Source organism: Ovis aries, chromosome 7, assembly GCF_016772045.2.
Source record: "Ovis aries strain OAR_USU_Benz2616 breed Rambouillet chromosome 7, ARS-UI_Ramb_v3.0, whole genome shotgun sequence".
In the NCBI taxonomy this organism is placed as follows: domain Eukaryota; kingdom Metazoa; phylum Chordata; class Mammalia; order Artiodactyla; family Bovidae; genus Ovis; species Ovis aries.
In genome coordinates, this window is record NC_056060.1 from 78,962,891 (window position 1) to 78,986,026 (window position 23,136).

Here is a 23,136-nt window from a genome sequence, read left to right on the forward strand (position 1 = left end):
AGTTTATGATACTATCTTATTTGAAGTTAGGAAGCTGGAATTCAGGAGCCCAAGGCTTTCCTCTCACAGTCTGTTTGGCTAAACCACCTAGTAGTTAGGGGGGAAAATTCATTAATTACACAAGAGCCAAGCACTTACATGCCAGGCACTCTGATGTTTACAAAAAAACATCAGGTAATATCCAGATTCCCAAGGAGCTTAATTTCAGTAGAAAACATACATGTAGGTACACAACTACCACGCCATGAAGTAGACATCACTAGGTGCTGTTACGAGAAATAAGGTGCCTAGTAAGTCACAGAGGTCAAGGCAAGACAGATTTGAGCCCTGAGCCACCCCCAGGTAAAGATGTGGTAGAAAAAGGTTAAAGCAAAGAGCAAAGATAAAGCTATGGTACCCGTGTGGCTTTAGCAGAAAGCGGAAGCATGGGTAACTCACTCCTTCATACTCGGCTCATGTCTCTCAGGCCTTACTGCTCAGTGTACCTGATCGCCAAGTGCCAGTATTCATGTCTCTTAGACTAAAGTCTTCTCCAAGGCCCAGGAGGCTGCAGGCTGCTCTAGGGAATGAACCTCCTTGGGAGCAGGTTCTGACAATGATTCAAGGAAGCTGGCACATCTATATTCCACCTGGCTTGTTCCCAGGTAGAACAGCCTGAAGTGTGCGTCCTGAAGGATTTCCTGGTGGCTCAGTGGTGCTAAAGAATCCACCTACCAATGCAGGAGAAGCAGTAGATGTGGGTTCAATCCCTGGGTTGGGAAGATCCCCTGGAGGAGGAAATGGCAACCACCCCAGTATTCTTGCCTGGAAAACGCCACGGACAGAAGCGCCTGGCGGGCTACAGCCCATGGGGTCGCAAGAGTCAGACACAAGGGAGTATACACACATGTCACGTGTTTTATACCCCTTCCCCTCAGGATCAAATTTCAACTGCCCACAGTTGTAGTTGGCTCACTAAGTCATCCTTCCTTTCCCTATTTCTCTTTTCCACTCCTGTGATATTTCCCGCATTTCCAAATAAACTACTTGTATCTGAAATCTGAACCCAAATTAAGACACACAGGGGAGGAGGGACAGAACACAAAAGAACTGTGTGCTAATAATTCATATGTAAAATACACGTATTACTCAACAGCTCATCATTTCACGTTCTGTGTTTAAAAGAGGCTACAAAACTTCACACAGAGAATTCCCTCTACCCTGTGCCCACCCCCATACTTTTCCCAAACTAAACAAACAAAAAATAAATATTAAAAAAGGAAGGAGCCGAGGCTGGGCTTTTCAGAGGTTTTACTATTAATACATCACTGCGAAGGATCAGTGCTTCCCTCCTCTGTTCAACTATTCACCAGGGAAAGCCATGACAAGTTAAAGGGGACTCCCAGACAGAATGCTGACTCAGAAGAGTGCCTTAGAAGGAAGAAAACTCCCGCAGAGCTAAGGCCTCTCGGATTTTATATGACAGCTCCAGAAATACAGAGAAAATGAGTACAACGTACAGGCTTCCTCTCAGGGATAAGGGCAATTCCCGACCCTTTCTTCCTCTTGCAACCACCACAAGGGAACAGTTCGGGATGATTTCCAAGGAGGGGGTCTTGACCCACTGCCGTCTAGTCAGACCGTTTAAGTGTTCACACACACTAGACTCACATAACTGCCCTGAGGAATTCATTTATGGCATTTCTTGCTTGTCTGCTGGGCTCCTTCCAACATTAAAAGTTGGCTGCCTGGGATACTGCTGACTGTGGGAGAGTAAAATAAAAATGAGTCCATCCATGTATTCATTAAACAAATATTTATCGAATGTCTACTATGTGTCAGGCACTGTCCCAGGGAAAGGAGCACAGCACTGATCAAAAAAGACCCTATCCCTACCTTCATGTGAGTTACATTTTATTGGGTGGGAAGAGGAAAAGAATTTTATGCATATGTACTGGAGACTGAATAGGGGGAAAAAAGTTTATATATATATATATATGTAATATGTCTAGTAACAGTATTACAGAGAAAAATTAAATAGCATCTTAGAGCATATAGGGAGTGCTGGGGGTGCTTAGTTCCATTTTATATAGGGTGGTCACAGAAGGCCTCTCTGATAAAATGGCATTTTGAGCAGAGCCCCGAAGGAAATGAGGGAGCAAGTTACATGGATATCTGGGAGAAGAACATTCTAGGAGAAAGGCTAGAGCCCTGGGCTATTTTAAAATACAAGGAAGCCAAAAGAGATCTGTTTCTTCTCTTTTCCAATCCTCCCTTACCTTCTGTCTCTTTCCTTCTTTCTCTCCCTCCCACCCTCCTTCCTTATCTTTCTCTGTTTAAAGCTTTGCAAAAATAAGAATCATTTCACATGCGCTGAGTCCAGAGATACATTTAACATCATCAGAGCAGTTAGAAAGATTCCTCTCCTCCCAGATTGAGGGAGGTTGAAGCCTCTGACTGAGAGGTGAGTGACAAATTAAAAACTCACTTCCCATGAGTGTCTCACCTTGTATCCTAACACAGACATATAGGGCAGGATTCCAAAGGAGAAAGAACGTTTTAGGGGATCTGTTTTTTGGGCAATAGAAGCCCCACTTCCTAAAATGCTGAGGTATGGGGGAGGGGGGAGGGGGGAGACCCACAGGCTACTTTAGATCAGCGAGTAGAAGACATACTCAGTTTTAACTTGGTTTTGTGGGTTAAGATAGGGGATACCAATGCAAAAATGAGCGTAAGTTCTTGTGTGGATGCACACCATCCATAATACTTCTCAGCTGGCCACAAAACTTAAAGGTTGGCTTCACTTTAACCTCATCTCTTACTGTTCATTCATTTCATATCCCAAGAGGAAAGTCTGTTTACTGATCTTGATGCAACCCAGTCATCTAAGCAGAGTTAACCTGAGGCCAGTGCATTTTATCTAACCCACGGTCAGTATGGAGATACTACCTTGTTCAAGCATACAAGAGCAACAATTGTTCCTCTTAACAGGTTCAAGGAGCCACCAGCATGACCACCACCACCACCAACCACCCCACCCACATCACCGTATTAGCACTCTGTCACTATTTTATTCACTCATATGTCCTCTGTCAATCTATCAACCTTTAGAGAAAACAGGCACTCACAAAATACCCCTCTTCTGGTAGACCGCCATAATGCCCTCCAACAACTCCTCCCCTTTCTTCATCTTTTAGCATTCTCAAACCGAGCATGCTCTCAAGAAAGACTTTTTTCTATATGCAAAGGCATTTTGCTAACTGAACTCCTAGAGAGGCCCATGCCTCTAAATATAAAGACCACCTTTGTAGAGTGACCTAAGTCACAAGTAATTATTAATAACTTGAAAGTTCAAAGAGGGATCTAAATATGGCCTGCCACAGCAAAAATGCCTACTAAGTAGAAGCTTACTGGGAAAAAAATTATTTATTAGCCATCTTCAAGCAAAGCAATAGTTTCTTTTTCCCTAACATGGTATCGAAAACAAACTTATGGTGACCAAACGGGAAATGTGATAGAGGGAGGGATAAATCAGAAGCCTGGGATGAACATATACACACTACTATTTATAAGACAGAGAATCAACAAAGACCTCCTGTAGAGCACAGGAAACTCTACTCAACATTGTGCGACAACCTATATGAGAAGAGAATTGAAAAAAGAATGAGTATATGTACAAGCATAACTGACTCACTTTGCTGAACACTTGAAATTACTACAGCATTGTAAATCAACTATACTTCCATACAATTTTAAAAAAAGAAAATGCATCAGTAAAAAATTTAAAAATAAATAAACCTTAATGGTTAAACAAACCAAATAAAGGGACAAATTTGGAATATAGATAATTCCCTATCAATTATATTTTAAGGCCTCACTGGGTTTATAAACAAAACAAAACAAAAAAAAGTCCCACTCTTCACACCCACCAAAATCTATATTAAAAAGAGGAAAAAGTTCTAAAAGGCAGGAGGAACAGGCCATCTACCTGATACACTCGAAAAATACCCCAGACTATGTCTTAGGTTCTTTACTAACATAGAAATCTCTTTCTGCTCAATTTCTCTGCCCTACTTCTCTCTCAAAGTGTGTACACACACACACACACACACACACACACACACGTAAGTTTAAGTGTAAAGCGTGTGCATACGTGTGTTTGCACAGTATTTTATATTCCCCAATATCTGCTAATGGAGAAAGAAACATCAGTCAGCTACTATTCACTGAGTACTGATCAATTTACACAGTTCTGAGGTTCTTCCCATAATAACTGATTAATTATTTCTCCAGTAAATGGCATCCCTGTCCAATTAACTGTATTGACTAGGACAGAAAAACCAGATGGCTCTCTGGCCTGGATCAGCAAGAGCAGAGAAACTGCTACTAACATTTAAATCAAACACAGTTCTCATTTCTCCCTGACCTTTGTCAGAAGGGGAAAAAAATGTGACTGAACAATTCTGTGATGTGCTCTCTATGAGATTATTTTCAGTAAAAGGCTTGCCTATTGGTATATAATATACCTTTGATCATATCATTTATACTGAGTGCCTGCCACAAATATCATCCAAAAAAAACAAGAATATTTTTCTTTGGAAATGGCCAAAGCCATAGGTTTACATGATTTTATTTGGTAAGAGAAAACAGACATCTGTTGGCTCCCAATAAAAGCAAACAAATATGCATACTCATTAACACTATTTTTTGCATGTGAAGTGATATGATTTTTGCTCCTTTGGATCATTTGCCATGTTAGCTCCACTATGCTCCTGGAATTCTTTGGTTTATTAAAGTAACTAACGTTTACGGGTTCTGAGTAGGAAAAATTCTATTAACAAAGAAACGTTCCATAAAGACAGCCAATAACTGTAAAACAATCAGTAGGAAAGAAATTTAAAAAAAAAAAAAAAACAACAACTCTAAGTCTCTAACAGCTGCTTGTAACAAAGTAGCCTGCGTTACTTAAAGATGAATCTTTGGCAAAACTCTTTTGGAAACCTGGGCAAGAGGCGTCATCAACCAGATGGCCTTCAGCAATCAATTTCTCTTCTGTGGTAAAGCTACTTAACGTAAACTCTACAAGGAGCATAGGGCAAGTAGCCAGGTTATACTCTGTTCCCATCATTAATATCTACCAGGGATTTCCAAGTGGAGCCCAGACTCCTAGTCAGGAACTATACATTAAAGGAACACTACCACGCTGCGTTAGCAGATCACATCAATTCTATTTATTCCTAAGAAGATATCAGGTCACCTAGTGTTCCTTTTCTGGAGAAGGCAATGGCACCCCACTCCAGCACTCTTGCCTGGAAAATCCCATGGACGGAGGAGCCTGGTGGGCTGCAGTCCATGGGGTCGCTATGAGTCGGACACGACTGATCAACTTCACTTTCACTTTTCATTTTCATGCATTGGAGAAGGAAATGGCAACCCACTCCAGTGTTCTTGCCTGGAGAATCCCAGGGACGAGGGAGCCTGGTAGGCTGCCGTCTCTGGGGTCGCACAGAGTCGGACACGACTGAAGCGACTTAGCAGCAGCAGCAGCAGCAGCAGCAGCAGCAGCAGCAGCAGCAGCAGCAGCAGCAGCAGCAGCAGCAGCAGCAGTGTTCCTTTTCAGTTTAACAATTAAAAACTAGACTGTATCTAGTAGGTCTGCATACACGCCAAAACCTTTTAAGCTTTCTAAGTTCTACATCAGCAAATGAACCAAAAGATGGTTTAATACTTGAGTTAGATCTTAATTCGGGATTGCTAATACTTGAAACCCCTAGTTTTCAGGAATTCCATAAACTCCTTAACATTATATGCAAAACTGTGTGCATATGTACATTTTTCTGAAATGAGTGTTCAAAGATTTTAGACTTTCAAAGAGGCTCAGGATTAGAAAAGAATTATAAATGGCTTATTTAATAAGTTATTTTCATGCTACCTTCTCTCTATAGAATAGTTTCCTAAAATATTCACCTAAAAAATACATACAATATTCTGTGTTCAGCTCTTTCTCATCAGCCCATGGAAGAGGCTATCACCACTTGATCTGAAAACACAGGTGGCAGCATGCCTATGAGGAACAGGGTTCATCACAGGCAAGGGACTGAGTCTAGTCCTGGTTCAGCAGTTTCAAACCACACTAGACCTTAGTGTCATATGGGGATCGAACCTGTCCAACTACACCCAAAGGTCGCTGGGAGGATTAGTATGACATGAAAGCACTTTTGAAGCTAAAGTGCCAAAAATGTGTGTGTGCGTGCTCAGTTGCTCAGTCATGTACCACTCTTTGCAACCCCATGGACTACAGCCCACCAGGTTCCTCTGTCCACCAAATTTTTCAGGCAAGAATACTGGAGTGGGCTCTCACTTCCTCCTCTAGGGGATCTTCCCGACCTAGGGACTGAATCTGCATCTCCTGTATTGGCAGGCGGGTTCTTTACTGCTGTGCCACCTAGAAAGCCCAAAGGGCTAAAAATATATGACATAAAAGAAAGGCAAGAAGAAAGAGCTGACACAAAACAAGTCAAAGGAGACAGAACCCAAGAGTTGAATCTCCCCTGTGAAAGGGTGCCTTTATTTCCACTGAAGGGGAACATATGGTACACTAGGCCCCCAAGTGAGTTTAATCAGAGTTTTTACTGTTGCTTTTGTTTAGTCGCTCAGTCGTGTCTGACTATTTGCGACCCCAGCAACACGCTAGGCTTCCCTGTCCTTCACTGCATGGAATTATTAGGGAAAAAGAAAAAAGCAAAGCTATAACTTTCTAGGTTGCTTTACTGGCCTGGATCGCACTTCCTGACAGATTCCTATACCTCTGCTATGCCCATACAATGTCAACACAGAAAGGTTGAGCGGTGATGTAACGTCTGAGGCCAAGCCAGGTATACAAGGCTATTTTGTTGGCTTCACAGGGTACAAGTAAGGAGATGAGATATGATGACTTAATTATCATGACTTTAGGGGTTCTGCCATCTATCAAGTTCAAAAGAAAGACCTGTGTAAATGATACCAATGTTCAGACACTCAAGGGCTCAGTCCTTTCCATAAAACTATTCCCTCTCCCACTTTCAGCAAGATATAGGGACTATTAGACAAGGTGTTAAATGAGACTAAAGCAAGAGAAGATTTTTAAATTACCACAGTCTATCTCCAAGCCACACAAACCCATTAGCCTGAAAGACTTATTTCCCAGAAGCCTGAGCTATTCCGCTGGACTCGAGCAATCTGGGGCAAGAGCCATTTAAGGCACTGTGAAAGAAAAGGAACAAAAACCGAGCGCTGTCTTAAAAGTGAGTGCCAGAAAAGCTAGCAGGTGGAAAACTGGCCTTCTTTTTTAACCCTGTTAAGGGACTGACTCACTAAGTATACAGAGGGGAGTATGAAGCTTGGGAGACAGAATGTACCTAGTCAGGCTTCAGGGAGAAGAGGGAAAACAAACAAACAAAAATCCAAGTATGATACAAAAGCAAGGAGGAGAATCCTTTAGATTTAGGCAGCCTCCAGAGGAAGGAATGCTATTTGGTGTTTTACTGAAAGACTCCTCATTATACTGCAAGACTGGAAGGTAGGCTACCTTAAAAAAAAGTTAAGGCTTTATTTGGGGCTAATTGTTCCTGTTGATACCCAACCAATCTGATGTCACTTATGTCACCTTATCTGATGACAGACATTATCAAATTTGAATAAGATTGTGCTTAATCACTCAGTTGTGTCCAACTCTTTGCAACCAACCCCATGGACTGTAGCCCACCAGGCTCTTCTGTCCACGGGGATTCTCCAGGAAAGAATACTGGAGCAGGTAGCCGTGCCCTCCTCCAGGGGATCTTCCCAACCCAGGGACTGAAACCAGGTCTCTCACACTGCAAGCAGATTCTTTACCGTCTGAGCCACCAAGGAAGCCCTATATTATTATTATTATTATTATATAGCAATAAATAAACCGTGTATCTGTAGCCAAAAGTGGGGGTGACAGAGTGTATACAGGGCTTTGAATGAAAGTCTCAAAGGGGATACAAACTGGCAGTCATGCAACTGCGTCTACCACAGCATCTGGCACACAGTAGATGCTCGGCAAATATCTGTCTTCTTATTTTATAAGATGGAAGGGGGAAAGGGCATGAAGTTAGGACAGGTTCAGTAGGAAACAGGTTCAGTAGGAAAAATGGATGTTTTCCTGCTGAAGCAGAGGTTTGAAACTTGTGGCTCTAGAACAGAACAGGTGCACCTGTTCATTTAATTCATACAATGAAGTATGAATTTGGTGCAATACTTAAAATTCAAGAAACTTCATATCAGTTAGTCAGTTCAGTCACTCAGTCGTGTCCGACTCTGAGATCCCACGGATTGCAGCACGCCAGACTGCCCTATCCATCACCAACTCCCAGAGTTTACTCCAACTCATGTCCATTCGGTGATGCCATCCAACCATTTCATCCTCTGTCGTCACCTTCTCCTCCCACCTTCAATCTTTCCCAGCATCAGGGTCTTTTCCCATGAGTCAGTTCTTTGTATGAGGTGGTCAAAATATTGGAGTTCAGCTTCAGCATCAGTCTTTTCAATGAATATTCAGGACTGATTTCCTTCAAAACAGACTGATTGGATCTGCTTGCAGTCTAAGGGACTCTCAAGAGTCTTCTCCAACACCACAGTTCAAAAGCATCAATTCTTTGGCACTCAACTTTCTTTATAGCCCAACTCTCACATCCATACCTGACTACTGGAAAAACCAGAGCTTTGACTAGACAGAAAAGGAAAGATATACCCATTTGAATGCAGAGTTCCAAAGAATAGCAAGGAGAGATAAGAAAGCCTTTTTCAGTGATCAATGCAAAGAAATAGAGGAAAACAATAGAATGGGAAAGACTAAAGATCTCTTCAAGAAAATTAGAGATACCAAGGGAAACATTTCATGCAAAGATGGGCACAATAAAGGACAGAAATGTCACATAACAAATCTTTATTTTTGGTTTCTCTTGAAAAAAACCAAAGGCCCTCTTGGCCACAATAGGCTGAAGCTTGGTCAAAGCTTCATTTACATGGCGTTCACTTAGATTTAGGGAGGATAAATCTAAGTTGTGGCTATAGTCCCCACCACTCACTATTGCTTACTTCTAGCCCAACTCATTCGTCTTTGCTGCTTGCCTTGCTTTTGTTGGCATTAAATTGTGACCTTCTATACAGCAAAAAGGAGCCTCTATTGAGACCTCAAAAATCTGGGTTCTAGTCCTACTCAAACTTGTATGTTTTAACTTGTTTTAACCTAAATCTCTGAGCCTGTTTTCTCATCTGTAGAAGGCCCTCCTACGGACTGAACAAAATCTCTAAAAGCTCTATAATTAGAACTGATCCACAATGGTGGCAATGAGCATGCAAAAGACACAAAACACTATTCAGTTTTACACTTTATTCCAAGTCCAAGATCTTGAAATGTTAGTTTCATTCTGGGCCTAATGAATTACCTAGTAAACCTATGATAGTCTAATAAGAAATACAGACTCTCTTACATAATGTTTTGATTTGGGTGGACTGCGTAATCTCATTGTAATGAAAAGCCAGAAGACTGTCTCAGATAGATAAGTCACTCACTGCCTTTCCTGACCATGTTCATTCCTATTATGGAAATGCTCAGATTCCTCTCTGGGATGGTTACTTACCCAGCCTATGACTAAATGAAGAGTTGCAGAGCACAGAGCTTCAGGCTGTGGGCGTTCTCAAAGTATACAAGAACAAGACCAAATACAAAGACCTGATAGAAGGAAAGAGTAGGCTCTGGAATTTGAAAGCAGCTAAAAAGATCCTGTTCGAACTAGTCAAAGAGTATCAGTCTTACAGATCATACAGTAACTATGGCAGCCTCTGCTTCAGCCCAAAGTGTGTAAAGGCAGAGGCCATAAATCACCTTTGAGAGACATGTTTCAGAAATGAGACAACTCCTGTGTAACACTTAGAAGTATAAGCTCAGCTGATTAGTTTCACTGAAAATCCATTATTTAATCATCCTCCTAAAGCTCCTAGAAGTTGAGCAAGAAAACAGGTATTATCAGTCCTGACTTACAGTTAGACAAGCCTTAGGCCCAGAAAGCTAAAAACCACACACTGACTAAAATACTTAAGATTCACTTCAACAAATATTTATTGTGCTCTCAGTACACCAGGCATTGGAGACAAGACAATGATGAATTAGCTACATTTCTTAGTCCCTAAGGGGTGAAGAAAACAGCCACACATAATCTCTGTGCGTCTCATTCCCTAGGTCATATACTCTGATAATCTATATGGGGAATATAAATAGACTAACTCTGAAATGGATCTGACGTTAAGACTCAGTGACTTCCCACCCTCCTTTATCCATGGCAAATCACTTAGCCCATCCAAAAAACAGTCTAGTTTGTCAGAAAGGATACATTACCCACAAACTCTTCCCATAAGACGTACATATTCGTCAAATCTGAATAGAGAAAATCAAAAGCCTTCCCATGTTTTTATCATTATATATAACCTGAAAGGCAAAAAGCACTGCATCCTGTCAATGTAGATGACCAGGATCACCACAAAATAACTCACGTGGTTCTCACTATGGTAATACCTGCACTTGACCCAGGAATTGAACTAGGGTCTCCCGCATTGCAGGCAGATTCTTTACCAACTAAGCTATCAGGGAAGCCCACTTGTCCCTACGTATCTCATAACTGCAACTTAAGGCAAAAGTTCTCACCTGGGGCAATTCTCCACCCAGGAGATAAACTGGCAATGTCTGGAGACATTTTTGGTTGTTTTGGGGAAAGTTAGGAGAGATGACACTGGCATCTAGTGGGGAGAGGCCAGGAATGCTGCTAACTATCCTAGAATGCACAGGACAGGCCCTCACAAGGAAGAATTATCTGACCAAAATGTGGACAGTGCCAAGCTGGAGAAATCATGGCCTAGGTGCTCTTACATCTCGGTTAGAAGCCTTTGTTCTCCATCTTTCAAGGACTCCATGCAGACAGGTTCTGGCTGCTAACACAGAAACCGACAGAAAACACAGCATCCATTCCCCTTCACCTCTTTTCTCCTTTTCCTCAGGCCCTGTGTCTCCGGTAATAAAACCTAATAAACCACTTCATGAAGTAGAGCCTGCTCTTTATTGCTCAATGAAATAAAACGCACATGCATAAGAGGTTGACAGAAGATGGAAAATCAACAAAAGCAAGGAAGAAAGGTGGAGAGGGAGGGAGGAGGTGCTTGGTTGTCATTTCCGCAGCTAAATGAAACTAAATCAACCATCGGCAGAGCAGAAAGCTACTTGTTCTATCAAGAGTCAGTTCATCTCTAGAAACTGCTTCTTTCCACCCAAGAAACAAACTGCCTAATAAAAACTAAGTCTATCAAGAATTGTGGTCTCTCAAGGGAAATTTATCACTTATATAACTGAGGCCACCTAGTGGTTTTAAGTGTAGATCGCAGCTAAGTAGGCCCTGACTTGAACATAAATTCTGAATTTAGACATATATTCTCTATTTACAAAAGGGGAAATCCCTAGTCTGGGCAACTTAGAAGATATTCTCAGCTTCTTTAACAAGCAACTCTAATTAAAAAGCTTTATTGTGTTCCTGCTACATATGCTAATCCTTAAGCTATGATGTTGGAGAGCCTCTAGCAACCTCGGCTAGGGAGAAAAATCCTAGCTACTGCTTTCAAAAAAATAGGATCTTCACAAGTTCTCAAATAACTATTTCTTTTATGCCTCTTGCCCACAGATAACTTTAAAGCAGTGGCATACAGCATGTGAGAATTATATGTAAAAATCTGACATAGCTGATGGATCCAAAGAGAACACAAAGAATTAGCAAGAAACTAAGGTTTCTTTTTCCAATCTAGATGTGCAACAGCAATGAGATTTGTTGTGTTTCAGAAGAAGAAGAAAAAAAACACATTATTTGATCAGTCTTCCTTTATATTTGCCTTCGCTAAAACTTGGTTACTCAGACCAGTCCAACCAGTCCATTCACTGACACTCACTTCAGCACTTCTATGGCCAAGATTGACAAGGTACTGGTATGTTTTTAAACTGCCAGCTCTAAGGCAACATCAGTATTTCGACTCCCAGTAAGACTGTGAAAAGGCAGGAAACTTCACAGCTTCGGTTCTCCTTCCCAGTTGTGGTGCTGGCAATATAAAGGAAGAGAGTCAGCATCTGGCTTCCTCTCAAAGTTGCACAGCCCATTTCATCCAAGAAAAAGATGCCACCCAAAAGGGCTATTCAGGATGTATGTCTCTTAGCTGGTACCCACAGTGTTTCACTGATACCAAAAAAAAAAAAAAAAAAAGGTGTCCTTTTTGGCAGGCTAATTTTCTATGGACTTCCTCCTCTCTTCTGATACGACACATTCTTAGAGTCTTAAAATCTGTTCACAAACTTGGCAGATTTAGGTTGCTCAGAACTATATAGTGGTTTATGGTGTATACCTCATATTATCCAAAGGCAATTCTGATGAAGAAACACTATTAAGATGGAATGTCTCCAGACCCTTACTGTTTCAACTGTTTCTACCTGACATGGCTAAAGAGAAATAAAGACCAGTACATAAAGAACAATATGAGAGGAAAGCAAGAATGTGGGATGCAGGAGGTAGAAGGCACGTACCTGGTCACGATCTCCTGCAAAACAGCAGCTTTTCATGGTGCAAGAGTTGAAGTAACCCTGATTGTCAAACTGGAACACAGGCAGGCGGGAGTGGATGTCATAGAGCACGGGGGGCAGGCGACGCCTCAGGGCCAGGAGCTGGGTCCCATTGCTGTTGAATCGCACACTCATGGCACTTTGGAGGGACAGGTTGCCCCCATACCGCAGGAGAGAACTGAAAGGCAGAAAGCACATGGATCAGGCATGAGGCAGGCAGGATGAGAGTCTGCAAAAAAAAAAAAAAACGCTGCATTTCATAACCAGGACCTCCCGTCAGCCTTGCACATCTGAATTCTGGCAGAAAGGTGTTTCTACGCAGTGGGCTAGAAGGTAATAAAAAGGACAAAGATGACTCCTTGATTACATTAAAACAAGTTATTTAACTTTGCGGTTCCTTTCTTCAATCTCCAAAAGTTGAATTACCACTAAGTTTATAGGAATAAGATACAACAAGCATCTTGAATGAAAAGACATATTAAAATGATTAGTTCTTTTATTTACCTGAGCTACATAAGCAAAGTTACTTGTCAAGACCCTGGGAAGTCAGTGGTGTCCACCCTAACTATCATGGATGGTATTTAAGAAATATATCTGTCTTTTGAATTAGAGACACAGAAACCATCAGCCAGCAAAACAAGATACTCTAGTTTATTCTGGATTTTTAAAAATAATAATGACTTTATTGCTTATGCACTTATTTTTAAATTTTCAATCTGTTCAGAGAATTTTTATATTCCATATGGCATAACTCAAGAATAAATATTAAAGAAAAAATTTAAATTAAATACAGAGCCAGCAGTTACAACAATTAGAAAAGCAGGATGACTTGCTTCTCTTTACAGTTCCCAATGAGTTTATATTTAGCTTTAAAATATACTTTAACTTAATTCCATTTATCCAGCTTCTACTAGAGACTGGTATATTCTGATTCATCCAGTATTCTTCTGTAGCTTCATAATGTTCATAACATTTTTAAAAAGTCAGATGGTATGGTTCAAAAGTATTTATTATGATGATTCAGAAGATACTTCCAATTTTACAGTTCACTAGGATGACCATGAACATTAACAATTATATACTACTAGGTAACTTATCTTTCTAGTAGTCAGTCTCCTTGACTACCTGGACACTGTTTTATTATAGAGGGATGACTATTCATTGTCCATGGATAACCAAATTACTGGTAAGAAAGTGAGATTACATACCGATCTTGTGCATTGGAAATGCTACAGAAATGAGGGCCACATTAGCGCTATTAACTCACTCTGTTTCAAAAGACACTGTGATCTTGCAAAGAGAGTCTAGTAGTTTAAGAAAAAAGTTTATACATTTAGGGAATCAGAGCTGGAAAGGGCCTGGAGACATCTAAATTAGAGCCTGGAAGATTTATTTGAAATTTATTAGTATTAGCATGTTTGACCATTTGACATAATTTAATTCACAATTTTAGTTTTTTCAACATGCTGTTTTATTAAATATAAATCCAAGTAGTCACCTTTCCTCTGAAACTCTCTGATATTAACTTTGGTTCTGAAGATTCTTTAATACATTATTTATATACAATTAAATTTATTTCATTATACAGACATAATAAAACAGTATGTGGTATAAAACTTTGTAACTGACTAAGTGCTATACAAATTAAAGAGATTACTATTTTAAAAAAGAAAGAAAGAAAGAAAGAAAGAAAGGAGTCCCTGGACCACAGTGCAAAGGAATTTGCCAACCTGTCCTGATCATAGAAACATTCTGTGCCATCGCTAGCCAGTCAGTCCTTTGTCCCCCAAAGCTGTCTTTTCACCAGAGGGAAGAACTCTAGTACCTCAGTTACGTGTGGAAACAAGGCCTGGGCAAACAGACTTTATTCCTGTTCAGTGTGAAATGGGAGGAAAGAGAGAAGTGACTTAGAAAAAAACGGTCCCTAGAACTCCAAACATCACAGAGAAGAAGCCTAGTCCTGCTGTAGGCCCCAAGTAATAGTCCCTACAGACCAATGTTCTTACAACGTCCTAACACTGGCCACACTCACACACACACCGGGAATGAATGACAGGGCTACCGAGTCCAGGTGTTTCCTTTACAGGGTGTCCTAGCTGCCACCGGCATGCCGTGTTTCCCAAACACTAAGCTCAAAAACAGTGAGAGCCTTTCAAATTCGAGATCAGCCTGGAGTGTGCAAATAAACCGGCACCTGTATACAGGGCTGACAAGAAGTTGGGGGTGGAAACTAGACTCAACAAAAAGAAACTTGGCCAACCCCACCAGCCACAGCAGCAGGGGTTTGCATCAGCTGGGGCCTCTGGCAAAAGCCCTTTGCATCCGTTAACAGCAACTTCTCTGAAGATTCCAGTCAGACCTGCAGGACAGGCATCTAGGCCCATCCCATTCCCACCCAAGCTCCTAAGTCTGCTGCTCTCCAGGAGTCTGTTTGTGGATTCCACAAGAGTCACTAACTTTCCCCCCCTTAGCTTCTGGGCAGGGGACCCCTATCTCTCACACAGAGAGTGCAGGTACATAGGAATCCTGCTCCTAGAATGTTTAAGAGTACAGCTACCAAAAAAAAAACAACCACCACCAAAACTGTAGCAGCAGTTACTAAAACTGAATACTTCATGTTTGAGGGCAATAATCCTTTCCGAGGGATAGACTGACACCTGAAATTCAGAAAGTGAGCTACATTAACTATAATTTCTCAGCAGGGATTCTGCTGCTGGCTCCTCCTATTGAGAATGGTAAGAATGATCTAGTTCATCAGGAAGAAAAGGCTTAGAAGTAGTTTCCCCTCAAAGTCAAGATACAATGTCAAAGATCCTGTTGTTTATGATTTCAAGGGTAAGATGTGTGATAAATCATCTGGTACTTTTTCTCAAATAGATTCTCAGGATCCATATGCAGATAGTCTAATTCAATCTGAGAAGTGGGCCCAGGAATCTGAATTTAACAAGCAACCTTAATTAATTATGATGCATGTGACTTTCAAACCACTCTTTGAAAAACATGGTTCCATTTCAGAATTTGGGGTGAGTGCAAAAATAAGGTGGAGAGAAAGCAGATTACTAGAAGCTAAATGAAAAGCCAACTACACAACATGGCACTTTTTTTTTACAGCCCAATGCCTAATAGGAGAAAGGACTCCAATTCCTTTTCAGATCAGAGTTCCACTCTACCCACAGTGCCTGAAATGTTTCTTTCCTGCCCTCAACACATTCCCTGAAGGAGAAGTTTCTTGTTTACTCTTTGGAGAACTGAAGGTACCTATACACAAGAATGTCTCAAATTTGACAGTGTCTCCACTCCTCCAGAGAAGTGGCTACCATTGCACACCCAAATGAGATGAGCGCTATCTTGAAAGGACTAGCAACAAGTTGAAATGAGTTCAAACCAAAATATCCCTATAAGAAAAAGGAAAGCAAAAATCAGTTCCTGGAGTATCTTCACGTGCTGCTTCCCTGGTGGCTCAGAGAATGAAGAATCTTCCGACCCGGGTTCAATCCCTAGGTTGGGAAGATCCCCTGGAAAAGGGAATGGCAACCCACTTCAGCATTCTTGCCTGGAGAATTCCATGGACAGAGGAGCCTGGGAGGCTACAGTCCATGGGGTTGCAAAGAGTCAACATGACTGAGTGACCAACACTTTCATTTTCGACCTATCTTCAACCAAGAATTTGTAACAAAATGCGACAAGAATGGGACAGGAGGTGATCGAAAGGTCAGCAGGTAAAAGGCCCAGAACAAAAAGCAAGAGAACCTCAGAACATCAGGAAAATATTCCTCATTAGTGTGATCCTCTGGTTTTTGGCTTTTTTGGTGTTTTGGCCCCTCAGAAATAGTCAATTGGATTTTTTTATCGCTTTGGCAGGATAAAAAGAACATTTACAAAAAGTCTTTGGCCAAGGTTAAAGTCTTGGAAAAGAAGAGAAATAAACCAAGGCTGTTTCCCAAAAAAGTGACTGGGGGTATCACATTTAGCACAAGATAGAGCACCCATAAACGTTCCAAGATCTGGCTTCATGAAGCTATATTTCCATAAATTTATGACTAAGTAATTCATCAAATAGTGCCAATAAGATTTTCTAAAGCCCACTGGCATGCATTTCCTCAGAGTTACTATGTGAAAGTTTCCTAACACCTGTGAAACGGCTGGAGTCAAGGCACTGCTATTCCAAATCACAGACATCAGAGCTGGTGCCAGTCAACCAGAGAGGAAAATTCAATGTCGCATAGGTAGGAAAAAAATCTCTCCCCTTCTGTTTCTGCTTTAGGACAGGATGACCTGTAAGGAATACAGGTTGCATTTTGTACTTCGTATAACAGAACACAGAGAACAGGACAAATCCTAGAGGATTTGTTAATTAGAATTAAGTAAAAAGTGAACAGGTTCAAAAAGTTACAGCCCGTATCAGTTCTGTTCAAGTATATTCAAGATCTTGGTAATCCTGTAAACCTTTTCTTTCTTCTTAAAAAAAAAATCCACTTTAAAAAATCATTTTATTTATTTATTTTTGGCTGTGTGGGCTTTTCTTTAGTTGTGGTAAACGGAGGCCACCCCCTAGTCGCGGTGCGTGGGCTTCTCGCTGCGGAACACAGGCTGGAGGGTACATGGGCTCAACAGCCACAGCTCCTGGGCTCTAGGGCAGGCTCAGTAGTTGTGGCGCACGGGCTTGGTTGCTCCACAGCACTTGGGATGTTCCCAGATCAGAGATAAACTGGTGCCTCTTGCAATGGCAGGCGCACCCTCCACCACTGAGTCACCAGGGGAGCCTTCTTTCTTTCTTTAATTGAAGTCTAGTTGATTTACAACATTGTGTTAGTGTCTGGTGTACAGCAAAGTGATTCAGTTATATATATATATGTGTGTATATATATATTCTTTTCCATCATAATTTATTACAGGATATTGGATGCAGTTCCCTGTGCTCAGCAACAGGACCTTTTCGTTTATCTATTTTATATAGAGCAGTTTGTATCTGCTAATCCCAGACTCCTAATTTATCTCTCCCCTTCTCCCTTTCCCCTTTGGCATCTAAGTCTTTTTTCTGTGTGTGTGTGAGTCTGTTTTGAAGATTCCACATATAAGTCATATCATATGGTACTTGTCTTTCTTTCTGATTTACTTAGTATGATAATCTCTAGGTCTGCCCATACTGCTGCAAATGGCACTATTTCATTCTTTTTTGTGGCTATATAGTATCCCACCATATGTACATTATATATACATATACATAATATATACACACACCCCTCACATCTTCCTTTTTAAAAATTTATTTATTTTTAAAAATGATCACGCTGCACACGTGCCTGCAAGATCTAACTTCCCCAACCAAGGATTGGATCTGGGGCCATAATAGTAAAAGCACTGAGTCCCAACCACTGGACTGTCACGGAAATCCCTGGCACATCTTCCTTAACCGTTTCTTTTATGCAAGTTGGAAGGGGAAGAACCTGGGCTTTCAGGTACTGCAGAGCCTCTAATCACCACCTTCCAGAACAGAGGCATCACGTGCAGAGCTGAAGTGATCTACAGCCCATGTTTTTGTCTTTGGCTCAGGGGATCCCAAAAGCCACATATAACCAACCAAGATCTCAACCCTATGCAAGATCTCAAAATGAATTAAAAGGCAGTGCCATAACGGATTTGTCCTAGGACACTCGTGATTTTTCTGTAGAATTAGGGACTTAGCATTCAGTCATCTCAGTTCATCAGATGATTTGCTTATTCAAAAAAATCCCCCTTTACTGCAAGCTGTGGAAAATAGAGAAGGGTTTTATAAGCAGTCATTTAATCTTCATCCTAAATTATTAATGGCTCTACCTTCTGACAGATGTTACAAAGCATCAGCCCTGACCTCACAGTGTACAAAGCTGGAGAGGGAGAGTTTAATGAATACAGGTTGGCAGGAGGAAGAAAAAAGTCAGGGGAAGGTGGGAGGCTGAGACGGCAGTTGCTACAGCAACAGTAAGGGTGCAGAAGGAGTGGGTGGGAATACAGGCAGGTAAACAGCCAGTCCCTGATGGTGGAGGAAGAAACTAGGTGGGTGTGCTGACTGTCAGGGAACTCGGCCACAAAGCCAGAGGGCTGTTAAAGGGGAAAGATGCAAAGCCTAGAAAAAATGCTAAGCAGAAGAGGGTTTGAAAACAAAAATCACAATTTGATCCCTTCTACGAGAACACTTATGCAAACAGTGGAAAACAGGAGGAGAGAGGAATGCAGTGGGAAGGCCAAAGTGCTGACTGATGAGACGTGATTATAGGAGACAGCCTGTGTCATACAGGAGCCGCTTACTGAGTGTCCAAAAACCAAAGTCAGTTCTAGCTGGCAAAAATGTAGATGCCTTAAGATAATGGTTTTCAAGTGTTTTTATAGTAACCCTTTATAATAAGCTTATTTTATACTGTATTCCAGTACACCCACGTTTATTTAGCATAAATTCATTAAACAACTTGCCATCTACTGTGTGCAGTGCACCGATTTTCCATTTTCTATTTAATAAATACGTGTGACCACCTAAGTCAATTCCATGGCCCTGTGGATTACTGAGAGAGTTTCCTACCTTGTCTTCATGCCTCTACTCTTGGCACATGCTTCAGTTCATCCTGAATATGACAGCCAGAGGGATGCTGAACCCTGGGTCAGACTGCGTCATTCATTTGCCAGTGGATTTCAACCAGGCTAAAACTCAAACTCTTTATAATCCCAACGGAGACCCTAGACACCTTTCCCCACCAATCCCTCATGTCTGACTCTACCTCCTGGCACTCTTTTTCCCTTACCCTACCTTCAACCACATGATGCCTCCTTAGAACACATCAAACATCTGCTCCAGGGTCTTTGTACTTGCAAATCCAGAGGGAATGCTCCTCCCCAGATATGAACATGGTTCATTCATTCACTTCTTTATTCAAATATTCTCCTCAATTAGTCTGTTCTGATACCCAATGCAAAAATGAAACCTCCCCAATGCTCCCTGTCTCCCTTGCCTGTTTAGTTTCTACTAATGAATCACCATCTTACATACCATTTATTTTGCTTCTTACCTGTCCTTTCCCACTAGACTATATCACCTTTTATGTCGCTCCCCGTGCATTCCAAGTGCTTAAACAGTGCCAGACACGTACCAGCATTCAATAAATAGATGCCGCATGATCGAGTGCACCATGAGCAGCAATCTGAAACACTCTTACTTTACAACATTAAAAAAGCAGACTCCACAAAGGTTTACCTGGCTCCTGACATTTGTCTGCTCACAAAACCTAATCTTGGGAGGGAAGCAACAGAGCAGCAGAAGAATCAAAGAAACAGTAGGAGGCTTGGAGAACATCTAAGTCAGTTTTCTATTACAGGCAAAGAACTGTGGCCCAGACGTCAAATGATTTGCCGATGACCACTCAGGTTTTCTCTGTACTGACACCGCCACATATCCTTCAAATGAGTCAAATTTACCTACCTGCTAATAAGCAGTCAACAAAAAAGGAATAGTTTAACAGGTAAACACGTATCTTAATTATATCTTGTACTTTAAAGCAAGTTTCTGGTATTTGTAGAATAAAAATTCAAAAGGAAGATTAATAGTCAAACTTTAGGAAGTCAATTACAAGCTAAAAAAAAAAATTCATTTACCCATTTTCAGAAAGTAGACAGTGAATTCTATAGGCTTTGAATACATGCCCTACCCAATCATATCTAAAATTAGATAGTGATAAACATTTAGTTTGATGGCTATACTGAGAACAGTAAGAAGATACGTCAATCAAACTATAGCATTTAGTTAATTTATTTTTGTACCGTTCACTTTATTTTCAAGTTTTCCTACAATCAGGATAAACTTCTGTAATTTCAGAAGAAAATACGTTATTCTAAAATGCCATCTCAGAGATACTCCTTTAATTAAGGGACCACAGAAGGTAGCTCTGAGGGAAGTATGAGAGAGCTTAACTGAAACTTCAGGTGATGTGCTGCCCTACAGGGTTCTGGTGCAGATGCAAATCTGAAATTAAGCCATTGTCCTAAATTCTTTAAACGACAGTTAAAAATTTGCAAAGGACTCTAAAACTACCAGTGTCCCTCACCATCCTTCTCAATGAAGGAAAATAATATCCCTCCTTTGAAAGGATTTTAAGTAATAAACAGGCCCCATCTTGGTTAGCACTGGACACAGTACCAGGTTAGATCTGAAACTATACTTAGTTTGGTTTCTCTTTGCAGATACACTATCCCACTTCCCAAGTACTTATAAATAAATGGCAAAGTATATTATTGGAATAAAAAACAAATTCAAAGTGCAAAGCATTTTATGTAGAATCCAGAAGCATTAGCAAGGTTCCTGGAAAGTCTTCCATACATGGGTAAATTCATGATAAATGAAGCCAAGATTGTTAAGAGTATACCAAGATATCCCCGTCTAAAATATGTGACTCACAACAGATAAAGTACAAATGGTCAAACCTAAGATCACAAAATAAAAAGTTCAAACTATGAAGAATTCACTGATTCTTCATAGAATTCACTGATTCTTCAGTGATTCTTCTTAAAAGAATCAGATCACAACAGATACCCTTGAAGAAGCAACATGTTTTTCATTAAATTCCAAAATGTTTACATATACTTTGTATCAATTAACCCTTACAATAACCCTATAAGGTGGATAGTGGAGGTATCATTATTTTCATCTCAAATTGGAGGAGATCTAGGTCCTAAATGTTTATATGACTTGGCCCTGACCATACAGTAAATAAGAAGCGGAAATAGGGCCAACAAGTTGTTTTCTGCTTCTTGGTTCAACAAGATTTCACTGACTACATGGTGGAGATGAATTATTCCACCCAGCAAAAAGAACAGCATCAGATGACAATACATCAAGGCCAGAAGGATTCATCTAAGTAATTCACTTCAGATCCTTCCCTGTAGTTCAGTAACTCATATATATGTAACTCATATATGCATGCCCTTACTGAATAACCATTTATTGAAAACCTGCTAACTATTCTAGATACTATGCTGAGCACATGGATTTAAAGATGAAATAAGATGGGAAAGACATCCTCAAGAATTAATGAGGGACAAGAAAGCCATCAGTTTCCTTCTATAATATGAACAATGTTGTAATAAGGGGAATATGTCCTGTGCAAGACATAGGGAGAATATCTATCCCTCCAATGGGAACGCAGGAGAGGGCAGTCACGAAAGACTTCCTAGAAGAAAAATCTAAGCCGACTCTTCACAGAGAGAGTCAGAGAGATGACTCAAGTTCTTAACTGGCAAAAGAAACAAGATAAATCTGGACATGTTAATACATGGATAAATTCCCAAAAGATACTGATGGGTGAAATAGTCAAGCTGTAGAATAACTGCATAGCAGTACATCATCCGTGTGAAAAACATACCTCCACATAGGAACAAAAACCATGTATTTTCTACAGGTACATGTATAAGCATACAAAACCAAAGAAAAAGTTCTGGAAGCATATACAAACTCTTAACATTCATTACCCTCAGGAAAGGGGGCAGGAGACCAGGATTGGAAGTAGTCAGGAGGAATTTTAGCCTTATTCATAGTTTTTAAAGGAGCATGCTATTATGTATTACTTACATTTAACTTTTTACTTTGAAATAATTATAGATTCAGAGGAATCTAGGGTTTCCCTGGTGGCTCAGATTAAAGAATCTGCCTGCAATGCAGGTGACCCAGGTTCAGTCCCTGGGCTGGGAAGATCCCCTGGAGAAGGGAATGGCAACTCACACCAGTATCCTTGCCTAGAGAATCCCATGGACAGAGGAACCTGGCGGGCTACAGTCCATGGGGTCACAGAGGCAGACGTGACAGAGTGACAGTCATTCTCAGAGGAATTTGCAAAGAAATTTTCTTGTAAAAAGAGTTCGCAAAGAATAAAAATCATATGATCATCTCAATAGAGATGCAGAAGAAGCTTCTGACAAAACTCAACAACCGTTTATAATAAAACTCTCCAGAAGTGGGTGTAAAGGGAACATATCTCAACATAATAGAGGCCATATATGACAAACGTACAGCTGATATCATACTCAACAGTGAAAAGTTGAGAGTATCTCCTCTAAGATCAGGAACAAAACAGGAATGGCCATTCTTGCCACTTTTATGCAGCATAGTTTTGAAGACTTAGCCACAGCTATCAGAAAACAAAAAGAAATAAAAGGGAACCCAAATTGGAAAGGAAAAAGTAACATAGTCACTGTTTCCTAATAATACAATACTATATACAGAAAATGAAGAAGGTTCTTTGAACCCTTTACCCAGACTCTCCCAGTGTTACCACCTTGCATAACTATAGTGTGATATCAAAACCAGGAAATTTACACTGGTACAATCTATGGAGCGTATTCAGATTTTGTCAGCTACACATGCACTCATTTGCGTGTGTGTGTGCTGCTCTATGCAACTGTATCACGTGTATAACTTCAAGCAGTCACCACCACAATACTTATGTGTACCATCACCACAAGACTTCCTTCTATAGCCACAT

General features: G+C 40.7%; 1 protein-coding gene across 1 annotated transcript in view; it reads right to left on the reverse strand.

Annotated features, from left to right (window-relative positions):
- DCAF5 (DDB1 and CUL4 associated factor 5) overlaps positions 1–23,136 on the reverse strand; it is a 94,604-nt gene that overhangs the window by 32,651 nt on the left and 38,817 nt on the right. Inside the window, exon 6 of the mRNA XM_027971948.3 lies at positions 12,599–12,812. Within this exon, the coding sequence (XP_027827749.1) occupies positions 12,599–12,812 (214 nt within the window). The remainder of the gene's footprint in view (positions 1–12,598; positions 12,813–23,136) is intronic.